The sequence below is a fragment of the Myxocyprinus asiaticus genome, chromosome 11 (assembly GCF_019703515.2).
Source record: "Myxocyprinus asiaticus isolate MX2 ecotype Aquarium Trade chromosome 11, UBuf_Myxa_2, whole genome shotgun sequence".
Lineage (NCBI taxonomy): Eukaryota > Metazoa > Chordata > Actinopteri > Cypriniformes > Catostomidae > Myxocyprinus > Myxocyprinus asiaticus.
Genome location: NC_059354.1, coordinates 8,884,829 through 8,910,799, shown reverse-complemented (window position 1 = coordinate 8,910,799; position 25,971 = coordinate 8,884,829). Strand labels below are relative to the sequence as shown.

Sequence of the window (25,971 nt, the reverse complement as noted above, 5' to 3'; positions counted from 1 at the left end):
GGTGAAATGTCCACTGTGTGAGTTAAATGTTCTGAGTTAAAAGATGAGGTCTTTAAAGTTAATCCTCCATCGAAGGCTTTGTCAACTGATGGATGGGCACCCAAAAGTGGGTCACAGGTCTGTTCGGATTGAGTCAGCAGAGAAAAAACAATGCCATGGTTCTCCCTCCATTTAATTAATTTTTTAATTAGCAGAGGCAAATTTAATGATAAGCTCGCATTCTTTGCTTTATACATGCTAAAACTGATACTCATCTGCAACGTGATATTTTCATGGTACGACTGAAGCCTGGTTTTTGTGCAAGTGTGCCGCGCAAGCTCTCACAGAACCATTCACGGCAATGATCTTGCTTCGCTCGATATCGCAGCACAGACCATAAAACTAATGTGACCAATTTGAATTTTAGTGAGAATATTCTAGTTTAAAGTGCTATGGAAGAAGTCAAACCTCTGAAACAGTGGACAGCCCTAACATCCTAAACAGCACTGAGGAGAAAAAGAGCAACACTGTGCATGCGCCAAAATAGTTTTGCCAAAAATGTTTTTTCAAATTACACATCATGAATAAAATATGTCATGATTTATCAGTAGTAACAGTAACTGTTAAATTTTGACAAAAATTTTATAGTTTCATCTTAAATAATCTATTTGGTAGAATCTACTAGACCTCTTTTTCTCTTTAACAACTGTGGCAGTTGTAGCTAAAGTTTCTAAAAATGTTTAGGCTACTATTTTTTCATAACAAATACCATAATTTATGATTATGATTATTATTGTTATTAGAAAGGTAATCTACATTGACCTAATCACAGTAATGAGGAGCCTTCCATGGTCTTGCCTGTGATTATGGCATTGCACTGTAAATATAAGGGCTTTAAAGTTTGGACCTCCAAGACTTATGACATCAACAACAAAAATAATGTCACTTGATACATGCACTTATATTCGAAAACCATGAATAAAACTATGCAAGATATAAGAAAATGCAGCCCAGGCTACATTAAATACAGTTTACGTTGGGTCACCACTTGATGTCCAATGTTCCCTTCATTTATTATGGATGGTTGCAATGCAAAGCCTTAAAAGATGTGTGACAAAGTTTACCCCTTGCATGACCGAGGTTAATAATGATTCTAAGAATCTGGTAACTTATTTAGAGTTTGCTATTTCTCTAGTAATGACATAAAAAGGTCACATGTTTGACCTCACTACCACCAGTGCAGTTTGAGAATTAATTTTCCTTTATTGTGGAAAAATGCTTTCCACAACAGATTACAGGGTAGATTTCTACAGGGCTGCAAGGCTTTAATTTTTTTTTAAGTCATTTTGTAAAACCGACAGAAATTAGTTTCATCATTCTTGGTGTTTTTCATAATAATTAAATATTAACATTCCATTTTCAATGTTAGCAGTAAATTAAATATGTCAACATACATTTGTCAAAGCAGCAGGTGTGAACAAACCTGTCAGGGGTTGACAAGGCTTTGACTAAACTTTTTTTTTTTGGTTAAGGTTGATGTTCTTTAGAAACCAGCATGAGCAGAATTTAATGAGATGTAAATGCACTGTGTTAAGAGATCACAAACAAACCTGGAGAGTGAATTTTAGATGGGGAGATTTTCAAATGTGAGGTCAGAGGTCATTTTCCAGTTTTTCCTCTATCTCCCCTCAGAAGAGAGAACTGAACATTGTGTAGCATTGCCTGACACTCACATTTCTCTGTGACAGTGCAATCTAGCACAGTGGAGTTGATATTGGCTGGGTTTAATTGGGACAGTCCCATTTCCACAAGGTGTGTCCCGATGTCCCAACAATTTTCTAAAAATTGAATTATGTCCCAATATTTTGGCTTTTTCTTTTAAATTAAATAACCTCTGTCCTTCAAACTATCATTTCTTTCTTTATGTCCAGTCTTATTTGCAAACCAGGAAAGATCTTTCTTTGCCACTGCTTGTTCGTTTGTTCATTCTAGTCTTTCAGCAAATAAGTTTACAATGTATCCGGTTATCATGACAATTACTTCACACGCATGCTGCTGCTCTCTGTTGTCCAGTCAGGAAGTGCAAGTTAGACATGTCCAAATGAAAATGTGTAGTCAGTTGCAAGCTGAAAGAAACTGACCTATTCATTTGCACAAAACTTAAAAATATAATTGAAGTGTTTTGCTGTCACTGTAAATTTTCATTTTCTGATGTACACAGTGGTAGAGTAAATCAGACTTTGCTGGTCACTATCAGAAAAATAAAATAGATACACTGCACATTTTTCATAGTGCCATCACTTAAATTGTCGTTTTTACGGCCGTTTTATTGTTTTTGGGTTTACAGTGTTACGTTGTCATGGCAACGAAGTTGCAAAAGTGGCTATAACTTTACACAGAAAAGGTTAATAAGTTATTTTATCACTCCAAAAACATGGTGACACATTGTTTACATCTTGTGACTATACTTTTGAAAAAGTGAACATTTTAATGTTTACGAATTGGCCCCCATTCACATTTTTTTGTAAGTGCCTCACTGGAACCCAGATTTTTGCTTTTTTTAAAGAGAAGGAGAGACTGTCACGGTCCTGTCAATCTGTCAGTCTGGGTTTTTGTCTGACAGGACCGTGGCATCATCGTTGCATGTTTGTCTTGTGTTTATTTTCTGTCTTTGTGTGAGCGCAGAGTTTCAGTTGTATTCCCTGTCATGCACTCTTCGGTCTGTCTTGTTTCATGTCCGGAGCATGGTGTCTGGATCCTGACTTCCTGTCTGGTTCAGTTTCGGTCTTTTTCAGGATCCAGACAGTCATGCTCCATGTTCTGTGTCTGTCTCTTGCGACTCGCACAGGTGCCCTATCTTGTTTTTTTCGCCTGTTGCGTGCATCGCGTGGTGTTTGCCTCGTGATGTATGTTCAGGTTTTGTTTAGTGTGAGAATTCGTGGCGTCGCTTTGGCATTGCTACGCATTCTCTCGTCTTGTTTGTCGGTTGGCATGAGCACAATGTGTACTCATGCCATTCGGATGTTTTGTTATCTTGTGAGAGCACGTGGCTTTGTTTTGTTTCTGTATCACCGAGTATCTCTCTGTCTGATGTCTTACCCCGCCTTCTTGTTTGTCCATTATTAGTTTATTGGTCTCACCTACCCTGTCTCGTTAACCTGTTGATTTCTCTCCCTATTTTAGTCTCCTTGTGTGTGCTGTCCAGTGCCAGTTCATCTTGTGTGTAGTCCAGTCAGTCTTGTTTGTTGGTCATGTTAATCGGTCTTGTTTCCTGTCTCGTGTCGGTCCTGTTAATCATCCCATCCCTACCCGGTCTGGTCGGTCCTGTATCCTGTGCCGTTTTCCCTACCCCAACCTGTATACACTTTTTCCCCTTTGGGGTAGTTTATGTTTATTTTCCCCCTCGTGGGAATTTTGTTTTGTTTTTTGCCCTTTTTGTTGTATGAAATAAACCTGCATTTGGGTCCTGAGCCTCTCATTCCTATACTCTGATCATGACTTTACAAACTGGCCCAGATGGACCCAGCTGAGTTTTTTTTCTTTCTTCTTCAACTGGTTTTCCTGCTCACCAGCATGCAGAGCACATCAAGAGGCTGTGCGGGGTAAGGCAGGAGGACAAGTCTGTGTGGGGATATGCCCTAGAGTTTTTGTAATTGTCCTCAATCAGGGTACCTCAATCAGACCTGCCTAAATGATTTTTTTGTGCAGGTCAGAATGAACCTATTAGATCATGTGTCCCAGAATGGTGTGAGGATGAGTACTTTCTCGAGGCAGTCAGGCAAGCCCTTAAATGGGAGGAATTTGTCACAGCCGGCGCCTCAGGAGACTTCCCATCCTCATCCCAACCTGAGGACAAGGGCACCTTGGCCATTGCCCCCGCACCTCAAAGGATGAAGCGGAGAACGAAGCCCAGCGCGTTGGCCGAGCCCACCACTGCTGACCACCAGGAGGCGGCGGTCGTTCCCGCTGCTGACTGGATGGAGGTGCTGGTCGTTCCCGCTGCTGACCGCCATGAGGCGGAGGCTGTCACAGCAGCAGTACTCCTCACCGCCCAGAAGAGGAGGAGGAGGAGAAGGGCACTTATTCCTCAGTCGCTGACAATGGCCACGGAGGCCGTTCCCCTGCTGCTGCCATCACCCACGGCCACGGAGGCCGTTCCCTTCCCACTGCCTGTGCTCACAGCCACGGACGCTGTTCCCTTGCCACTGCCAGTGCCCTCGACCATGGAGGTCATTCCCCTGTCACTGCCTGTGCTCACAGCCACAGAGGCTGTTCCCCTTTCACTGCCAGTGCCCATGACCACTGAGGTCGTTCCCCTGTCACTACCTGTGCTCACAGCCACGGAGGCTGTTTCCCTGCTACTACCAGTGCCCACAACCATGGAGGTCGTTCCCCCGTCACTGCCCGTGCTCACAACCATGGAGGTCATTCCCTGTCACTGCCTGTGCTCACAGCCACAGAGGCTGTTCCCCTTTCACTGCCAGTGCCCATGGCCACAGAAGCCGTTCCCCCTTCCCTGCCAGTGCTCACGGCCATGGAGGCCATTTCCCATTTGCAGCTACACGTTCTCATGGCAATGAAGGCCGTACCCCGTCGCTGCCAGTGTTCACGGCCACGGAGGCTGTCCCCCTGCCCCATTCCAGGCCATCTTGAACCCTGAACCCTATGAGCCTTCCACATCTTCACCCTCCAAGCCCCCTGTGGCTCCATCTTCTGTGACTGCCATGGCTCCACCCCTGAGCCGTTCCCTCCTGAACCCTGTCCAGTGGCCACCATCCATTCCGCTGCCCCCAGTCCAGCAGCCACCACCCAGTCCTGTGACCCCTGACCCAATTCGGTGCATATGGTGCAGGTGGTTGAAGTTAGCTGATCGGCAGGTCCCTGTTAGCCCCTGCTGGGCTACACTAAATCCCTTGCAACCACCCAGAACACCCTGCTGTTCATGCTGGTAAAACCTGTAAGCGATTTTATTAACATGCAGGCTACAATATTTATTTTTTGTGACTATACTTTAAAAAAAGTGTGTACAGTATTTTGTTTATGGACTGGCCCCTTTGACTTCCATAAGATTTTTGCCTAAACGAGGAACGATTCAAAACTATTTTCTATGGTAATCAACATTTTGCTACAAATGCTTTCGAAATAGCTTAACTAATATTGAATCTCAAATATTCTTTTAATTTTATAGTCTATCCTGTGACCAAGATGATGCTGGCAGAGGTCAGTGATGTGTGCCTCGCAGGTCGGCTGGAGGCTCATGGCAGTTAATTTACAGTGAGGTCCATCCTAAGACCGAGGTTCAGCCAGTGGACAGTAAAGTATCCCTTGTTGTACGGTTGAAGTTGGCAGCAGTTCATACTCTGTGAAGTCCATCATAATAGATTGAATTGATGCAGAGAGTGATCTTCGAAGTGCCTCTCCCTGTCTGGTCAGCACAGGCTGCAGTTAGTAGTCATCACTCAGGAGCACATAGTGGTAGGTGAGACATCGGGCTGGACTGAAGCTGGATCTGGCATTACTTTGTAGTTTTTTGAGTCTTTGAGGCATAGTGTGTTTAATGCACTTCTGGATGGCAGAGAGAGTGTCAAAGCATAAGGCTTGTGTCCCAATTTTTTATCAAGTCACTGGTCACCCAATGCAGCATGCTTTTAATAATCTTACTAGTTCCTTTATTGCCTTGGGAAGTTTTTGGTCTGTTCTTCATAAGCTCTTAAGTACTGCCAGTGTTCATGTTCTCATCATAGAGGTATAGTGCGTACTTTTCTTCTATTTTTACAGTGGAGCTTATTTACAGTTGCATCATCTTTAATTTTTGATGGGAAAGTAAACAAGGCTGTGACAGATAGACTTACAGTCTCTTCAATGGTGTTTCACATCTTTATGCCAAAAAAAAAAAAATCTTAAAAAATGTTTTAGACAATACACTCCATATACCAGTTGCAACAAATTAGATGTGATTTAAGGAGCTTTGTACAGCTTCATACAGCAGTCTACTTATCCCTTACAGCCTCATTTTCATTCTGGTCAAAAACTATAGATGGCACTGCTGTGAATAAAGTCTATTCCATTTTGTGTCGCTAAAACCCCAAAGAAGACAAGCTTTAATACGTGACAGACAATAACCCACTGATTTAGCATACTCTTGGTAACAAATAAATTATGCAAAGTTCTCCAGGATCATATTTTCAGACTTTGGAACAAAGGCTGTAGGTAATTAAAAGAAATCCACACAAAAAAATGCAACAAATAGTAGCTCTCTGTTGTATGAAACAAAGTAAACCCATTCATTTTAAGAATATGAAAAATAAGGGACATTATAACGAGTTAATCAAGAAAACAGAGGATTTGTTTTATTCATTGTATGAAAGTATCGATATAAAGAAGCTTTTATCACATTCATGAGGAAGCCTCAAGACAAATCTTACAGGACTCAATTATCATCAGGTCATGTACAGTTTCTTTCGTGTTAAGCATTTACTCAATAGACAGTTTGACATTCTCATGTGTTATATGATTCTGCACAAACTGTATGTCGTTCTTTTTCTGCCACTTGGTTTATGGTAGATTTTAGTTTTTTAATAAGCATCCACGTTCACTCATTAGACCCCTTATGAAGATCCGTATGAAACACTGAAACATTCCAAAGATCCAAAGAAGAAAAGCCTCCTTAATGAATGGCAAATGTCTTAAAACATTTTAACTCACTTTACACATCGGAGGGAAAAAAAAACATGAGAAAATGTTAAAACTGAACATAAAATATATTTTCACAACTGTGTTGAACCATTTAAGGACATTTGAGTCTCGCTGTCCACTGTTTTCAATTGAGACTTTAATACACTGCATTTCAATTTGAAGAACAATAATTTCTATTTTTTTTTTTATTATTATTATTATTTTAAAAGAAATCTGCAGCTATGGTTCTTCTCATGAGAGCTGGTGATGGTGTCTTCAATACTCCAGACTTTGGCGTCCTCTTGGGGTCAAACGGCACACGTGACTGACCGGCAGGACTCGCCAGTGAGCTTTGGTCCATTTTCCTGAACTCTAACATTTAGAAAGGAGAGAGAGGACAGACTTTAGACAAGACCATATTCCTTTGCACTGTGGTGCTTGGTGGGGCAACCTTACTAATAGCTTTCCTTTTAATATTTTTTAACAAAAACTGAAACTGATTCGATTTTACTTTTGTATGTATTCATTCAGCAGAAGTGTCTTCATGTATTTAAGGTATGCATTAACTTTGTCTGTGCTCCCTGGTAAACCATGACTCTGTCTGAAATAAATCATGTCTGTTTTTCCTTTATTTGCTTCAAAGTTTTAGCAATGATCATCTCATTTTCTCAAAAGAATGTACACATACCCATCGTTTTATTATTCTTGAGTCCGAAAGTAACCTTCTTTGATTCTGACTTTGAAGTCTGCAAAAACTGCAAATAAATAAAGAACATTGAAAAAACTACTATATACAAAAGACACTATGCAATCATATAAAACACTTGAACGTTTTGTGACAAGGGCCTTAACAACATCACTGCTTTCTTGACTTAATGAAAGAGTTCACCCAAAAATGAAAATTCTCTTATCACTATCAAGTTTCTCTCTCCTCTGTGGAACAAAAACTGAGATATTTTGGAGATATGAGGTGTTTTTGCCAGTACTACACAAATCAATGGGATCCAATCTTTTAAGCTCCAAAAAGGACATAAAGGCAGCATAAAGGTAATCCGTACAAGTGTACTCGTGCTCTGTGTATTTTTTAAGCACTAGGAAGTGTGATTGTGCTTCAAATCATGATCGTGGCTCAAACTAGGCATATGGCAGGATATATAGTGAAAAAGGAGTTATATTTTTGGTCTGTTTTCACCCAAAACTGATCGCATCACATCAGAAGACATGGATTAAACCACTGGAGTCTTATGGATGTCCCTTATGCTGCCTTCATGTGCTTTTTGAAGCTTGGAGATGTGAGACCCCATTGACTTGCATTGCATGAATTATTCACATCATATCTCCATTAAAATTGTTTGTGTTAAGGGGAAGAAGTCATGAGTATGAAATGGCATAAGGGTGCATAAATGGTGAGAGAATTATAATTTTTGAGTGAACTACTCCTTTAAGCTCGTGACCTAATGATAACACCACCGTTCACATTTATGATAAATCCAATAAATTAGTTCAGTATGTATACATGCTGCTGTGTGCTTTGTACCTGTTTTTTAGACACAGGTGTGCTGTATCCTGCAGCTTTACAGAACAGGGGAGTGGGAGTTTTCTTCTGGCAAAACATAAACCCTTTATTTTTCTTGTTTTCAGGGAGTGAAGACTCTTTAGCTTCCTAGAAAAGAAAAAAATTTCAGTAACTTTGATGGTTTAACAGCTCCCTTCCCTGGCCTGCTGTTCACAAGTCTATGTACAGCCAATGTACAGACTTTGGTGTTTGCAGTAAATCCAAAACCACAGAATTGACCATGGATTTACTACAATAACTATATTTTAAACCCATGATATTTGTGGTAAAACTGAATTATATTGGAAAACCTTAACTACAGTAAAATAAATAAATAATTCTGGGGGGGAAATTGCCTATTTTTACTATAGTAACCCCTTGGTTCATTTGTGGTACATTTACTGTGTTTTTTAAAAACCATTGTTCTTGCCACAAAATAGTTACCACAATCCATGGTACTTGAGCCACAAATTAATCATGGTGTTACTATAGTAAAGCTGAAGTATTTTTTTTCTTCATAAAATTTGGTTTTCCTGTATTATTATAATGTTTTTACTACAAATATCATAGTTAAAATATGATTACTGTAGTAAAACTATGGTACATTTTGTGGTTATGGTTTTACTACAAATACCATAGTTTAACTATGGTTACTGTAGTAAAACCATGACCTATTTTCATAAGGGATGGATAAAGCTACTGCGAGAGTACATAAAACTTATTGCCAAGGAATGCCAAACTTATTGTGGGGGAAAGCAAAACTTATTTCAAAAGAAAGGCAAAATTTATTGTATGGGAACAAACTACTGTGAGGGAACATGAAAATATTGGAAAGGAAGGCAAAACTATTGCCAAGGAATGCAAACTATTGCAAGGGAACGCAAAACTTTTTGTGAGAGAAAAACAAACTATTGCGAGGAAACGCAAAATTATAGCGAGGGAATGCAAACGTTATTGTAAGAGAATGCAAATTATTGTGGGAGAGAGCAAAACTACCAGTGAATTGAACAATTTAAAAAAAATGTAATACTACTTAAAATAATAGATAAAAATGAATAGAAATGTTGATTTCATCGCAGTGATTTGGCTATGGTTAATGTCGGGGAGTGCAGAGAATGATTTGATCCGGAGGCGGGGTATGTCGATCGCACTCATTCCAGCATGAAACCATGGTTACTGTAGTAAAATCAAGGTTATTTTTTTCGAAGGTAAAGTTAAGGTTAGGTTTAGGGATAGAGGTAAATATAGTGTGTTTGTAGGACTCTAAATAAACACACTGCAGTGATGCCCATACTGTTAGTATTTAAATATGGGTGCAAATAGTATCTGACACTATGTGCACCAGGGTTGGGGTGCAAATAATATCTGCCAAGTTTGTCTCTTTCTTCTGCGCTAGCTTCTATACTCCTCTAGCTTCTCTCGGAATAGGCAGTGCAATACTACAGGAATTGTTGACTTTAGTGTTTTTAGACTTTCTGACTTTAAGGTTTTAGTGACCATTAACTGTGTTGATTTGAAAGTCACATCTTGCCATGATTTCAAGCTCAATTATACTTCCTAGTGCTTGATGCATGCGCAGAGTGCTAGATGGCACTATAGGAAGTGTAATCAAGTTTGAAATCATAATTGCTAAGGAGACTGCCGATGTCAAGATTTATAGTGAAAAAGGAGATATATTTTGGTCTGTTCTCACCCAAAACCAATTAGATCTCTTCAGAAGACATTGATTAACCCACTGGAGTCGTATGGATAAATTTCATGCTGCCTTTATGTGCTTTTAGGAGCTTCAAAGTTTTGCGCGTGCCAATGGTGGATCAAACAATAATTTGCAGACCCCTGTGGTACCAACCCCAGTTGAAGACCCTTGGGATAACGGATAAATGAAGCGTGGAAAAACTCACACTGATGATGTTCAGTCTCTTCATACTCGTCGTCTTTGTGTGTTCGTTCATCACCTTCCTCTTCATCCCCGGTTTGATCTGGTCAGCAGGGTTTGAGTCTCCGTTCAACTCCACACCTGCTGCTGCTTTCTGCTTCATCTTCTTTTGTCTCACTTTTCCTGCAGCTATGTCTGCATGTTCAAGTCTGTCTGGATCGGTTTGTACATTTTCTGTATGAATGCTCTCTGAATCTCCATTGCCCTCCGACTCTGGACCATCTGAGTCGAAACCTTCCTTTTTGTTTTTCTTTTTCGGTCTTTTTCGTGATGGGTCTAAGTTGCCGTTTACTGAATCGGGCTGATATTTAGCATCTGCCTCTGACTGCTCATTAGTGGAGGTGTTTTTCTGCTTCCTCTTCTTTTTTGAAGGTTTGGCTGCAGAAATGTTTGTTGTTGTTTCCTCCACACTGGACGCTTCTTCAGGTGCCTTGGCTGAGATGGTGTCTTCTGTGACTGTCTCCATTTCTACGCAGTCAGCCTCCTTTACTTCATCATCAGTGTCTTTAGTCTTTTTCTTCAGTTTTCTCTTGTTCTTCAGCGGTACAGGAGGAATGAATTCAGCTGTCTCTGAGCAGTCAGCTACTTCCTCTGATGTCACCTCATCTGCTCTGGAAGTTGTTTTCTTCTTCCTCTGTTGTTTCTTCAGCAGTTTCAGATCAAGAGCATCCGACTGTTTGTCAGTAGGTGTGATGCTTGAGTTCATGTTTGTGCTGTGGTTGTTTTCAATGTTAAATTCTGCCTCCCGAGCATCCAGAAGTTCTGCCTTTTGTTTCTTGTACTTCCTCTTCTTTCTGGTTGTGGCACCAGCAGCATTTTCTGTGTTGTTGGTCTGCTGGTCTCCATTGGCTGAAGTCACTGACTGTCTGTCAGCGTTTGTGCTGCTCACTAGAGCTTCTCCTGTCATTTTCACCTCTGAAAGCGCCTTATTCTCAGGAAGGTCTGTAGAAGTTTCTGTCTGTTTGTTCTCTGTGATGTCTTCTGTAGAGGTGATATCTACACATGTCTGTGCCTCCTCTGCTCTGGCTTTGTCTGTGTCTTTCTGCTGATCTTCTGTGGTCTTCTCATCTTTAACGCTCTTCAAACTTCTCTTCTTTTTGTTTTTCTTCTTGTTTTTCTTCTTTTTTTTATTTGTTTGTGATGTTCCAGTGTCCTTTGATTCAGTCGTCTCGGAGCCTTTTGAAGCTGTTGGAGGTTAAGCAACAATTTTAAGAATTAAGTAATTTCATGACTTTCAGTTATTTCTGATTACTAGAAATTGAATTAAAAAATATATATATAATTGACCGACTGGCTAATGAAGCATTTTTTCATGCAAGAAAAAGTATGTGAACCCTTTGGAATTACCTGCATTTATGTATATATTTGTCTAAATCTGGTTTGATCATCATCTAAGTTACAATAATGACCAAATACAATCTGTTTTAACTAATAACACAAATTATTGTGTTGTCCTTGTACACACTGAATAAGTCATTCAAACAGTCACAGTGTAGGTTGGAAAATGTGAAACCCTAATTTCATCACCATAAGCTAATTAGAGTCACGAGTTGGCAAACCTGGCATCCAATTAATGAAACGAGACTGGAGGTGTCGGTTAGAGCTACTTTGATTTGTAAAAATCACTCAAACATGCCTCGCAAAAAAAGAGATCTCAGAAGTCCTACGATCAAGAATTTTTGCTTTGCATAAAGCTGGAAAGGGTTGAAGTTATCTCGAATAGTTTAGATATTTATCTGACCACAGTTAGACAAATTGTCTCCCTAAAAGTGGCCGTCCGGCTAAGATGACTCAAAGGGCACATCACAGAATGCTCAATGAGGTAAAAAAAAAAATAATAATAAAAGAAACCTAGAGTGACAGCTAAAGTCTTGAAGGAATCATTGGAACTGGTTAACATCTCTGTTCATGAGTCTCCTATACTGAAAACATTAAACAGGCATGGCATCCATGGCAGGACACCATGAAGGAAGCCAGCTGCTTTCCAACAATAGCACTGATGTGCGTCTGAAGTTTGCCACAGATCACCATGACACTCCACAACGCTACTGGGAAAAAGTTTTGTGGACTGATGAAACTAAGGTTGAATTGTTTAAGAAAACGCAGCACTACTTATGGCTTAAAAAGGGCACCCAATACCAACATGAAAACATCAACCCAACGTTGGAGTACGGTGGAGGAAGCATCATGATTTGGGGCTGCTTTGCTGCTTCGGGGCCTGGACCGCTTGCCATCATTGAGGGAAAAATGAATTCCCAAGTTTATCAAAATATCCTACAGGATAATGCGCCAGCTGAAGCTCAGCAGAAGTTGGGTGATGCAGCAGGACAATGACTCTAAACATTAAAGTAAATCTACTATAGAATGGCATCAAAAAAAGAAAATCCATATTTTGGAGTGGCCCAGTCAGAGCCCAGACCTTAACCCAATAGAGATGCTGTGGAATGACCTCAAGAGAGCTGTTCACACCAGACATCCTAAGAATATGACTGAGCTGAAGCAGTTCTGGAAGGAAGAATGGTCTAAAATTCCTTCTGAATGTTGTTCAGGTGTAATCCACAGGTACCGGAAAAGCTTGGTTGATGTTATTGCTGCCAGAGGAGGATCGACCTGTTATTAAATCCAAGGGTTCACTTACTTTTTCCACAGCACAGTGAATGATTAAGGGGATGTGTACAATAAAGACATGAAAGATTATAACTGTGCGGTGTTAGCCACATTGTGTTTGTCTATACTTGTGACTTTGAAGAAGATGAGATCACATTTTAAGATCAATAAATGTATAAAACCAGCTAATTCCAAAGGCTTCAAATACTTTTTATTGCCACTGTATGTATTATGTTGCAGTGAAGTTACCGGTCACTAGTCAGTTTTAAAAACTTGTTTAATAGTGTAATTTCTAGTGAAGAACTACACTACCCATGATCCTAAAGGGAAACAATCCATCAACCAGAGAATTGCAGCAAACAAACTGCACCAAAAGAGCTCTTCAAAGACCACCCACTAGTATGATGCACTGCGAATAACATAAACAAGTCGCTCTCCATACACTAGTATACATCTAAATATTATGCAATATAATTTAAATATGTTTTTCTATACTTATAATCAACAACTTTAAATCAATAGTTTTATATTTTTCCATTGTCTTAAATTCAAGATCACCATTCACAATGGGATTGCAGTTTATTCCCTGATGAAAGACGTTAAGTACACAATCATGAACCTTTGTAATGTTGTGATTCACCAAATTTTATGAAATCCCTATGGAAAAAATGAAAGGGAAAAATACTTTCGGAACCAAGACAACTAAAAAAGTGGACGGGTACGGTCACGCTTAGTAAGATCAATATAAACTCTACATGACTTCATGTATGTGAACATGAGCAAGAAACTCATGCATGTTTCCATGACAACATGAGTCGTGTAATCTCAACTCACTGTGATGAATAAACAAACCTTTGGATTTCTTTGCCAGTGTCTCCTCTTCTGTTTGTCCTTTCTTCCCTCTCTTCCTCTTCTTCCTCCTGTGGTCATCATCATCATCATCTTCATCAGACGACACATCCTCCACTTCATCTTGAGGAAACACACCTGTCCATTTCACACAGAAATGACACAATATCAGCTAACAGAAACAGACACCTATTATAAACCATTTCCTTAAAAACAGCTTTGTTTACCTTCACTCAAGTCTCGAAAACTTCACCACATGAGGAGAGAAAACAAAACAACAACAAATGAAATCAAACAAGCACAAGTGCTTTCACTGAGGTGGCGATACTTTCCTTCACATGAAATGTTATGAAACCAAAACAACTGCACTTACATTTTGACAAACTTGTAGATCTTGGATCGGTTGAAGCTTGAGATATTTGTGTGACTGGCCAATTCAAAGAGCCTGTTGGCTATTGCACTATAGTCAAACTGTAAAAGAACCAACACATCTCCACGATTCAAGTTTTCTCTTGGTCTCTGTATGCTGACACATATGTACATAAACTAAAATATACATGCCACATCAGGATCGATTCACTATCACTGATCTCACTGCTTGTTTATACAGTATAAAATGTATTCAATAAACCACTCATCAGTATGAAACACACCTGAAGAACAGGTCCACATGTAAAGTCATCTTTAGTATCCAAGTCTGAAAGTGAAATCTCATCTTCAGAGTCTTCCACAGGACCTGAAATTACCAACAGAAATATTTCAATCAGAAAAAAAAGACACTATAAAAAAAATTAAAAAAAATAAATTATTTTATAGTTATTTGATTTTCAGATTTAGTTTTTAACCACATTTTATTTTATTTTTTTTGTGGCCAATTGAGGAATCAAACACCAGTCCTTTGCATCGCAAGTGCAACGCTCTGTCAGTTGAGTTACCGAGCAACTTGATCACACTAGAATGGTGCAGTAGTGAAAATGCATTTGCATAATAACTTGTTTGAAAAATTACAGATAAAAGCTGAAGTGGAAAAAACAAGCAGACAGTTTAATGTGGACTGGTTGCTGCATCAGCTGTGTTGACAAAGTGCCTGTACTGTTAGAAGCACTTGAGAGTTGTTTCTCTCCAGCGCATCACTTCCTACATTTTACAGTTATTTTCAATGTTTTATTATATAAATATTCTGAATTCAAAATTAGACGCATGTTTCCATTTCACGAAACTGTTTGACTTTACCACAACCGAGTCTCTGTTAAACGATCGTGCTTGCATAGAAAGGTAGCGCAATCACTTTCATTAAACTGTTCTTTGCGGTTTAGTAACCATGCAACATCATATCGCTTTGTTTCAATGTCATCAATTGTCCCTTTAAAGTATGGCAAACATTATTTTACAGGATAAGCATACACACACTATAATTAAAAATGTATTTTAAAAAAAAGTATATTTTCGAAATATGCAACTAGTAATATTTTAAAACTTGAAAAATTAATTTACATTCTTTAAAATGTATGTAATCAGTGACAGTATATGAATCTAACAATGCTGTATTTTCAGGTATGGAGAATTATGAATATTTCTATCCAGGTTTCATCACTGCCCTCAGCTGGGCTGATCTGCAGTCCCACTCCATCCCCTATGGATAATTTTACTCTTTAATGAACAGTACTTTAAGTTTTACAAGTAAGGGGAAGGAACTGTTTTGCATATGTCTTTAAAGTAATAAAAACATTAAACTTTTCTTGATACAGGCTTGTTTGAAGTATTGAGGGAATAGTTTTGCCATTTTTTTAATAAATAGATTTTAATTAAAGAAAATTCCATTAATCATAGCGTAATCGACTATCAAAATAATTGTTAGTTGCATCCCTAAAAGCAAATGTTAAAATTAGAGCAGTTAAAATTAATGCATTAATGCATGCGATTAAGTTTAAAACGTTAACGCATTAATTTTTCTTAATCGTGATTACCGCATTTACCGTTAATACAGCATAAACCAGCAGAAACACTGTTTGGAAGGGACCTTTGTAATATGTCCGCCCGGAGTCATTACACTGATACATACACCACAAACGGACACAACAGCGCTTCGTGTCAGTGGTAAAATTATGGAGAATGGAGCTCTAAATGCTATTCGATATACAAACAAGCCTAGATGGGACTTGTGATAGAAATCAAGTACTTTTCAAAAGCACTTCAAGTCTTAACTATCACAAAAAACGCAGAACGAGACGTCTGCAAGCACTTTCCATGCAGAGTTCAAAGCGCCGCTTGACACTGGCATTGACGACCTGACGAGAATAATGAGTGCAGCTTCACGATTGCTGTAACAAAGTGGATAGCAATGATTAATATTGCTGAGGATGAGAGTTTAAGGGATTTAATGTCCACCACAATGAATACTCTATCTATGGGGAATAATTCTTTCACTAAGTCAACCTCCCACTTACACTTTGGAAAACGTTCAATATTATTTAAATTGGTGCTTCTGTAGTGCATTTCTATCTTTATTCTGTGAAAGGGTTTGTTTGGAAAATGTTAATAAAGCATTCTATTGTTCCTAAAAAGAAAATAAATGCATTTTAACAGGAAAAGCACTTTCAAAATATGCAATTAATTACAATTAACTACAAAAAATTATGATTAATCGCAATTAAATATTTGAATCGAATGACAGCACTAGTTAAAATGTATCACAAGTCATGCGCTATAGTAAAAGTGTTCCGATATTTTAAGATAGCATTGTGTCAGGAACAGGGCGAAAAGTGTTTATGAACCAATAATTTGCTGTTTTATATGTTGCAGTGAAACTTGGGAGTTCAGTGTTTGAGTCTACCCACCATTAGCATTTGCAGCTATACATTTCTGTGAGTTTTTGGCAGGGCGTTTAGTCTTCAGCTCTTCCTCGTTTTCAGATCCCTCACTCGAGTCAGACTCGTCTCCTGCATCCTGATGAATCTCTCTCATGAGATCCTCTATGGCATATGGGACCTGATCAATGATGGTGCCAAAGATATTGCTGCCGATGGCCTTCAACAGAACTCGACTGAAGAGAGAGTGAGTGTGAGAACTGACCAAACAGAACTGATGTCCTTCATATCAATGTAAGTCTTATTGCTTATTCGCCTGCCGATACATCTCGCACATGCTCAATATACAAGTATAGTCTATTGACTGCAAGCACGTACAGATGTTTTAGAAAATTGTTGTATTTAAAAGAATACAATATATTCTCTAAATTCACAAACTATTATTGAGGCTCAGGCCAGAGCATGTGAGCGAAGTGGAGCGGTGTGACACTCCACTCAATAAAGCACTCCATGTGCGTGCGTTCCGCTCAACCGCTCAAGCGAACACTCCGCTCAAGTACCGCTCACCGCTAAAAAAAAAGTTTGCTCAAATCCCGCTCCAATGTGAAATTTCTCTATAGGAGGCTATACAAGCTATACTTGTTTCCAGGCACGCGCACACGCCCGTGCAACTGCCCCTTTGCACACATGGACTGAGGAGCCCCTCTGAGTGAAATATAGGCTAAATGCCGACATTTATTAAATTATAAAATGCTTAGTAACGTACACATCTGAAATTATGTGACTGTATTGTCGTGTTTTAGTATATAAAACCCGCTGTTTATTTTGTAATGGTTTACCATGGCTGTTAAATAATCGGGTCTACCAGACCTTCATTATCATTTGTAATCAGTCAAATATTTCTCTGTAAGCACATATGCCATTGAACATCTTCAAATAATGCCATAATTTTTTTTTTTTTTTTTTAATTCAATTCTAATTACCTTTATTTACTTTAAACAAGTCATCAAACATGCCTCTACAAGTGATAAAACATATGTGCCGTGGTGCGGAAACTCGCATATGCGCAAATTTGCGCTTTTCAGTTTAAACTGGATCTGAGTGACACAACCGACCCTAAAAAAACAATCTTTTCAACTTTAACATTTTTTCCCCCAAGTCGTTTATGGCAATAATGAAAACAAGGACTGATAAATGTTTTCAATATTACAGGTAAAAGTGAAATTTATAATTGTTTTTCAGTTGTCTCCATGGAATGATTATACTGTAGATTTGATACATTAATATGTTTCTGATATAATGCTATCAGACTTTGGGTCTGTAAATTAAGATGAGCAATTTCTCATCCAAATTTTGTGTTCAGTTTTAAAGCGTGTATTAAGTTATCCAGAAAAGAGAATGAATTATCTTTCTCTTTTTCAGCATTGTTGCCTGATTAATAGCCTATTCCCTTCAACTTGATATGTAGGAATTGTATGCAATATAAAAGGACTGTGGTTATTTATATAATAATTATTATATTAGTAAATACCATGTGCCCCTTTTGTTTTTCCTTGATATTTTTAAAGCAGCATAAAGTACATCTGGACTTTATATGCGTCAAAAGATCCTGTGTTGTGCATGTGCTCTTTATACAGTATGTACAGCAGGATTTAACCATGGATTTAACAAATAAAAAATATTTGTCCTGCATAAAGTGAGATTTTGTCTAATACTGTATATATTAGATTAAATCATGATTAATTATCCTAAAACAAATAAAAAATGATTTAATCCACGAATTACACTGCCTTCGCTTAAGAAAAGTTTTTTTTTCTTTTCTGTTGTAGGCTATAATCATTAATAGCTTTTTTACTCTACGCATGAATGCAGCAAGCGATGTCGGAAGATGTTCTCCACAACCACTTATCGAGTGTCAGTGTTTTATTTTTTTTACATTTCACTAATCATTAAGGCGTGGATTTGGCTTTGGGAAACTGACCAGCAGTTATGTGGCACTTTATCCCGGATCAGAAATCGAAAGCAATGGGCGGTCGATTAAGTGAGATAATTCCGCTATGAAATTCTCTATGCGAGAGCAGAAATCTTAACTAATCAAATGCTCAATTGTTCAATGAAGGCATGAAAGCAGAATGCTCTGCCTGCAAATTAGGACACACTGATCAGCAAGATCATACTTGTTTATTAGTTCGATGTAGAGATTTTTTGTGAGTGTTTGCCAGGATTCAAGGAAAAATGCTTTGCCAATATACAGTATTATTAATCTTACATATTCAATTGAGGGTGCTCTAACATTCACAACCCCGCAGAACCGGGCTTGCATCTAGCTGGCAGAAGCACTGTCATGATAGCAAAACAACAAGATACCCTACTTTTCTATTCATTTATTATCAAATGGTAGTGTAACCTTCTAGCTCACCTTTTCCTGCACTACCACGTCCACGTAAAACGTCCTTTCGCTCTCTGGCAATGTGACGCTTAAGATTACAAAGGGAATTTTTGCTAACTCTCACAGTCTCTCCACTCACTTTCGATTTCTTCTCCTTCCTCATTCTTAGCTTTGATTTTTACTTTGCATTTATGTATAAGGTTTGCAGCTTCACTAAAACAATGTTTGAACTCCATAACATCAGGCCTATTGCATATTTCGCAGATTCCCAAAGCAGCATATCACAAAGCGCATTCTGGGTTGAGCGACCGACGCTGAGCGGCCTGAGCGAGCAGAGTGGAATCTTCAAAAAGGCGCTCTCCGCTCAGGTGGAATTATCACTGCTCCGCTCACATGCTCTGGCTCAGGCTACATTCTGGAAGCAACACTAGACAGAATGAGCACTTCTTCATCGGCCAATCAGGGACAGTTAAAATTAATCAGCCTGGCTGATAGTTAGTCCATCACTATTTGTAATACTCTTAGTGCTGTCAATTCCAGGCACGTGTGCAGATGACGTGCACAGATGACCCAGCTGATTACAAAATGTATGTCACGTTCACTGTACAAGAAATGTATCGGCAAACGGAAAAGCGATGTATCCTTTCATCATGAGTTATGTGATGTCATACTCTTTGGTTTTGGCCATACTCCTGCAGAAAGGCTCAATGAACGTCTGGTTCTGCTCTGCTGTCAGCTGAAATATATGAACGTTTGATCAACAAGTAACACAAACAACTCAAATCAAATTAATACAAACACTTTAAACTAGAGATCGACCGATAATTGGTTTTACTATTATTTTTAACCAATATTTACACTTCTGCTTAATCGGTTATGTTTTTTTTATTATTGAATCTTTAATTTATATTGAATCTATAAATGCCGCCATCTGGTGGGTATGTAAAGAAAAGTGCCTAAGTGCTTTAAACACCGTTACAGTACTGTGAGCTTAGCAGAAAACAGCAGTGTTCACAGCTAAAGGATCTTTTAACATTATTTAATGTTAACAATGTTTATTTAGTCATTGTATGCTATGCAGCCAGAGCTTTTAACAAAATGCACTTATGCAAAACTGCCGTCACTTTGTTAACATGTACTGTAATCGTCATCCCCATAATTACAACTATGGAAACAGTGTACTATCTCTTTGATAAGATGCAGTTTTTGACTAAGCCCACCAGACAGGGCTATGTGTGGAAAAGCAACCAATGGCAAAACAAATATATGTCTAAAATAGTTTCTTTGTTGTGTGAGAAGTAAAACGCTGGTGTGTGATGATGTCCATAAAGGCATTTTGTTGCTGGATTGACTGCAGATGCATTGTTTATGGTAAAAAGAGTTAAAATAGCATTCTGTGTCAGTATTTAGTTAACATAGAAAAATATTAGTAATATTTCTGTTATTATGATAACACGCCTTAACAGCTGGACTCTGTGATTGTGGTAAAATAGTTACAGTGTTTACTTTTCTTAGAATGTATGAATATACCAGTGAACTAGTTGGCTATTATATAGCCTTATAAATAGGGCTGGGTATTGATACAGATTTACCGATTCGATTCCGATTCACACGCTCTCTATTTGATTCGATATCGGTTCATATGGGTATATTTCAGTGTCCCTTTTGCTTACATGTAAAATAAATTCTCTCCCAGCTAATGCAGTTAATTATACAGGGGACCTTCTAACTTGGTACATTATGAAAATATTTTTACTAAACTATATTTAATTAGTTTTTCATTATTTTGGTCACATTTTGGCCTTTTTTTTTTTAAATAAACAAATCCATGTATTCGATCAATAAATAAGATATATTTCATATATTATTCATACATTCATTATATTTCATGTTATTTTTTGTCACATTTGTATTGTTTAATTGCATAATTTGAACTATTTACAAGTATTAAAACTGATTTGTTGAACATGTGCTAAAACCGGTACTGTCTCTTTAAGAAAACCGGCACTTTTGTAAAGAGCGTCTGTAGATGAGTGCGTTAATGAGAGAGGACTCAAATGGCTTAACCTCATTTGTGCGATGCATGATTAGAATACAATTTTTATTTTTTGCTGTTTTTGATCAACAACTGACTTGCAAAAATAGTTTTTGAATCGAATCAATTCACTTTCAATCCAAAGATTCACACCCCTAGTCTATATTTTTGAAATCAATACATTATGATAAAGCTCCTCCAGCTTTCTTTAAAATGACCATTTGAAATTGAATTATTGACAAGTTGCTGGAGCAAAAATGGACTTCAAATGCTTATACAGTATATGTGATGCTCTTTTTGTTTTTGTCTAGATTTCTCAAGTTATATATATATAAAAAAAAACAACTTTAAAATTGCAATTGTTGCAATTACAAGAGTTGTAATCAGCAGTTTGGCATAATCTTTTATTATTATTTCTTAAATGGGCAGTGACATTTTTTTAAAATATTATTAATATTCGAAAAAGTTTCTCCAGCAAATCAAGTAATCATTCTGTTGTCATGTGAGAAAAATAAAACACAGAGGATCCTTTAGATCCTCATGACTGTGTGTGAAGCTTTTAAAAAAATAATCTAAGATTTTTATTTATTATAATTATAATGAAAAGGCAAATTTTGCTCAAGTCAAAAGGATTAACCCTAAGAAAACCTGTTTTTTTTTTGGCCGGGGGGGGGGGGGGGATTTAAGACATTATTTTATTTTAGAAAATGCCATAAATGGTACAGTTATGAAACCAACAAGGAAACAAAGACTACATTTCTATGAACTTGACATGTTATAATCTAGATTTTTAAAAGGTTTCTTCTAACAACCTTATTTGTCAATGTCCCAAATTTCAATTGACCCTTCGCTAAGCTCTGCCCCTCTTGGTTACAGTTGCTCACTCTGACAAGCTCTGCAGAACTTCCCATTGGAACGAATGGGAGATTGCTGTGAACGGTGCGTTTTTTGGCAAAACATTCTCATAAACGGAAAGGATCATATATTTACATGGGCTGGAATTAAGAGTGACATTGTAAAACTTATTTATCTTAAGTTTTTTGTAAAAGAAATGGTTAAATTACACAGTAATTTGATTGAAAACTGTGGAGACTGTGAATCAGAACAGAGGCAAATTATCACAATCGCATAAAAAGAAAAAAGTCATTTGATGGCGATTACACACCTCATAATATTAGCATAAGGGAAAAGAACTGCTCATAACACACTCACTATGATGCTGTGAACTTTTTATTTACTATCACCTTTACTAAGACCTCAATCAGTATGTGAATTAATTAACATTTAGTTATTCATTTTAATTTACAAGTTCATTTGGGAATGAGGGCTGACACAGTTTAATCCATAGCAATCTCTTCTTGACATTTAAGGTAAGAAAAAACACTGCATGTATCCTCTCTCTGGGTACCTCGTGTCACTATTACAAGTTAAAAAAAATTTGGACCCCATGATTTTGAGCTGTTTGGAGATCACCATATAACAATAGAGGTTGAGATTCATGCGTTACCTCAGCTGAGCCAATGAGAGCCAGTTCGGTCATATAGAGTTCTAGAACATGAAGAATGAGTCCAGCTGGAGCAGCACTGGAGCTCTGCAGGAGCTCAGTGGAGAACTGATTGAGAAACTCACTCACAACACTACACACACACAAACACACACACACACACACACACGATCAGTGTAAATGTATTTCAAGCCAAGAAAAAAGCATAAGCTTGAGTGAGGGCTTCATATCTTACTAATGGAGTAGAAATAATCACTAGGGGTGCAGCGACAGCGTTTTGTAAAAACCAATCCAACAACCAATTACCCAGCAGAGTATCGGTAGACACCAAGTACCAATACGAACAGTTGTATGTGTGTGTGTGTGTGTGTGTGTGCATCTGTCTGACACACATAAACAGCAGTTACCTGGACTCCCATTGCCTTCTCTTCAGCATTTCAAATGCTTGTCTGAAGACAAAGCGCACAAGCTAATGTGGAAATTAAAAGAAAATTATGGTAAAGTGATAAGCACATAACAAATTGTACTCATTGTTAAAGGGATAGTTCACCCAAAATGAAAACTGTCTCATCATTTACTCACCCCCATGCCATCCCAGATGTTTATGACTTTCTTTCTTCTGCAGAACACAAATGAAGATTTAACAAGAATATCTCAGATCTGTATGTCTTCACAATGCAAGTGAATAGTGGACAGAACTTTGAAACTTCAAAAAGCACATAAAGGAAACATAAAAGTAATCCATAAAACTCGTGTTTTAATCTGTCTTCAGAAGTGATATAATAGGTGTGGGTGAGAAAAAGATAAAAATTTAAGTCCTTTTTTACTATAAATCTCCACTTTCACATTCTTTTGTTTTTGGCAATTTGCATTCTTCGTGCATATCGCCACCTACTGGGCAGGGAGGAGAATTTATAGTAAAAAAAGACTTATCTATATTTATCTGTTTTTCACCCAGACCTATCATATCACTTCAGAAGACATGAATTAAAACACTGGAGTCATATGGATTACTTTTATGCTGCCTTTATGTGCTTTCTGAAGTTTCAAAGTTCTGTCCACTGTTCATGTGCATTGTACTGACCTACAGAGCTGAAATATTCTTCTAAAAATATTTGTTTGTGTTCTGCAGAAGAAAGTCATACATATCTGGGATGACATGAGGGTGAGTAAATGATGAGAGAATAAATTTTTGGGTGAACTATCCCTTTAATACTGCACAGGAGATTATATTATGCCAAACAAACACAGTGAACACTGCCAGATTGTCCTGTCTATAGATTATATATACTAATCTCACAACTGACCTGGTAGAATTTGTCCATTCGGAGTCTGTCGATGCCGACCCACTCTCTCTTCATTGTTAGAAGAAATGTTTTAAAATACAGGAACTCTGTGGATTTCCATAAAAAATAAGAAGAGAGATGTTAAGACAAAATAGGAATTTTCAAAATATGACTCCGCGGTTGGCGCTGGAAGCAAACTGAAGCACATGCTCAGTGTGACTACAATATTTGTTGCGCATATTTTTTAAGAACACTCAAAATTTGAAAACTAATATTAAAGAAAAATAGCTGGAACTGTAATTATTACAGAGGTAGGTTAGTAACAGGATAATTTCCCCAAAAATGCCATTTCTGCAGTCATTTACTCATCCTCATGTCGCTTCAAACCTGCGTGACTTTCTTTCTAGCACGGAACACAAAAGAAGATATGTTGAAAAATGTCTCAATGTTTTTTTGTTCATACAATGAAGGTCAATGGAGTCCAAAGTTGTTTTGGAACCCACTGACTTTCATTGAATGGGCAAAAACAGATCAAACATTCTTCCAAACATCAACATATGCGTTCTGCACTAGAAAGACAGTCATTCGGGATTGGAGCTACATGAGGGAGAGTAAATGACGACAGAATTTTCATTTTTGGGTGAATTATCCCTTTAAATCTCACATTGACTATGATTAACAATCTTTCTGCATGAATGAATGAAACTTACGGCTGTCAATGGTGCGAAAGCTGTGCAGGAGTCCAGATATTTGGGTCGACAGTTCCTCCTAGAAACCCAAAACACAGACAGGTTTTTCACAACAGCATGCTTTCATAAGAACTTTAGTACTGAACAGGTGAATGTACCTGCAGCAGAGGTTTATCCTGCATCCACAGACAGTAGAAGAGTCCCTTCCATATCTTCAACAGCTCCTCATCGCTGAATCCACCTGCAATTGCAATTCAAACCTGTCAATATATGAACTTTACAATGTTCCCCTGGTGTACTCGCCCTTACTAAGAAGTACTGGGACTGTCCAACAGTGGTACTTTGATGTGAACATGGTACTGAATGATTATCATGTTCATGCAGGGTCGTAGCCAGGTATTCTGGGCCCCCTGACTGTATATTGGTCAGGGCCCCTTTCCTATTAAAAAAATAACGTTTAGAATTTGTTGAGGGGGCCCCCCTGGACCTGTGGGCCCCTAGAATCGTTACCACCTTTCACCCCACTAGCTATGGCCCTGTGTTCATGTACCATAGTATTTACATGGTATTACAAGGTATTTCGAAGAATAGTTTGTATCCTACAAATACACGGCGTTACTATGATGCCGGGCCCACTTTACACAGTGTTGCTATTTTACTTTTGGTCGTTTTTGTTCGTAGAATGTAGTTCTGTTCCGCGTTACCTTCCGCTCTCTCTGAGCGCACGCTGATGTATTTCTTCAGCTTCAGTAAAGCTTTACTCCTGATGGGTTTTTCGTTGGACGCGAGTTTTTGAGCGAAGATGATTTCTGGTTCTTGTGTCGATGCCATAGCGTTCACGTGCAGCTCAACCTCACACTTTCAGCATGCGCTGCTCTGACCGGCGCACTCTGATGGCGTCACTGATCTGCAGTTGTCCAAAAGTGCCGCTAGATGTCGATACATCCCATGACAAATCAAGATGCCGCTGTTCATCAGAGTTGGCTTGTAAGTGTGCTTATGGCAAGCCGAATTGACTTTCATTCATTCGCATGAAATGAATCGTTGCTACAGCATCAACCATTTCATCTTCACTAGTTAGAAGGCTAATTCATGATATCAGCAATGGAATTACTACTAGTGAAAGTGCCAATTCTTGAAATCAGTAATAACATTTGCACTAGTAAAAATGTTAATTCTTGATATAAAAAATGACTATCACTCACAGAAATGCACATTCTTGATATCAAAAATTGAATTTCCGGGGCCTGGGTAGCTCAGCGAGTATTGACGCAGACTACCACACCTGGAGTCGCAAGTTCGAATCCAGGGTGTGCTGAGTGACTCCAGTCAGGTCTCCTAAGCAACCAAATTGGCCCGGTTGCTAGGAAGGGTAGAGTCACATGGGGTAACCTCCTTGTGGTCGCTATAATGTGTGGTTCTCGCTCTCTGTGGGGCGCATGGTGAGTTGTGTGTGGATGCCGCGGAAAATAGCGTGAAGCCTCGATACATGCTATGTCTCAGCGGTAAGGCGCTCAACAAGCCACATGATAAGATGCGCAGATTGACGGTCTCAGACGCAGAGGCAACTGAGATTCGTCCTCCGCCACCCGGATTGAGGTGTGTCACTACGCCACCATGAGGACTTAGAGCGCATTGGGAATTGGGCATTCCACTAGTA

At 38.4% G+C, this 25,971-nt stretch overlaps 1 protein-coding gene across 1 annotated transcript; it reads right to left on the bottom strand.

Annotated features, from left to right (window-relative positions):
- Window positions 1-6,303: 6,303 nt before the first annotated feature.
- rrp1 (ribosomal RNA processing 1) lies at window positions 6,304-25,203 on the bottom strand. Its single transcript, XM_051709797.1, has 16 exons — window positions 25,016-25,203; window positions 24,470-24,552; window positions 24,333-24,390; window positions 23,644-23,729; window positions 22,744-22,805; window positions 22,340-22,469; window positions 19,469-19,533; window positions 16,439-16,644; window positions 14,255-14,337; window positions 13,975-14,072; window positions 13,829-13,848; window positions 13,605-13,739; window positions 10,111-11,330; window positions 8,192-8,317; window positions 7,343-7,409; window positions 6,304-7,026 (listed from the first exon to the last, which is right to left on the bottom strand). The coding sequence occupies exons 1-16, from the start codon at window positions 25,140-25,142 to the stop codon at window positions 6,878-6,880; spliced, it is 2,715 nt and encodes a 904-aa protein (XP_051565757.1). The 5' UTR covers window positions 25,143-25,203; the 3' UTR covers window positions 6,304-6,877.
- Between the last annotated feature and the right edge of the window lie 768 nt (window positions 25,204-25,971).

Excerpts from the sequence above, each read along its gene's own strand:
- rrp1 (XM_051709797.1), bottom strand. The coding sequence starts at position 25,142 with ATGGCATCGACACAAGAACCAGAAATCATCTTCGCTCAAAAACTCGCG. Across the intron at positions 7,410-8,191 it reads CACCTGTGTCTAAAAAACAG|TTTTTGCAGACTTCAAAGTC; the intron begins GTACAAAGCACA and ends ATTTATTTGCAG. Across the intron at positions 7,027-7,342 it reads CAAGAATAATAAAACGATGG|AGTTCAGGAAAATGGACCAA; the intron begins GTATGTGTACAT and ends TCTAAATGTTAG.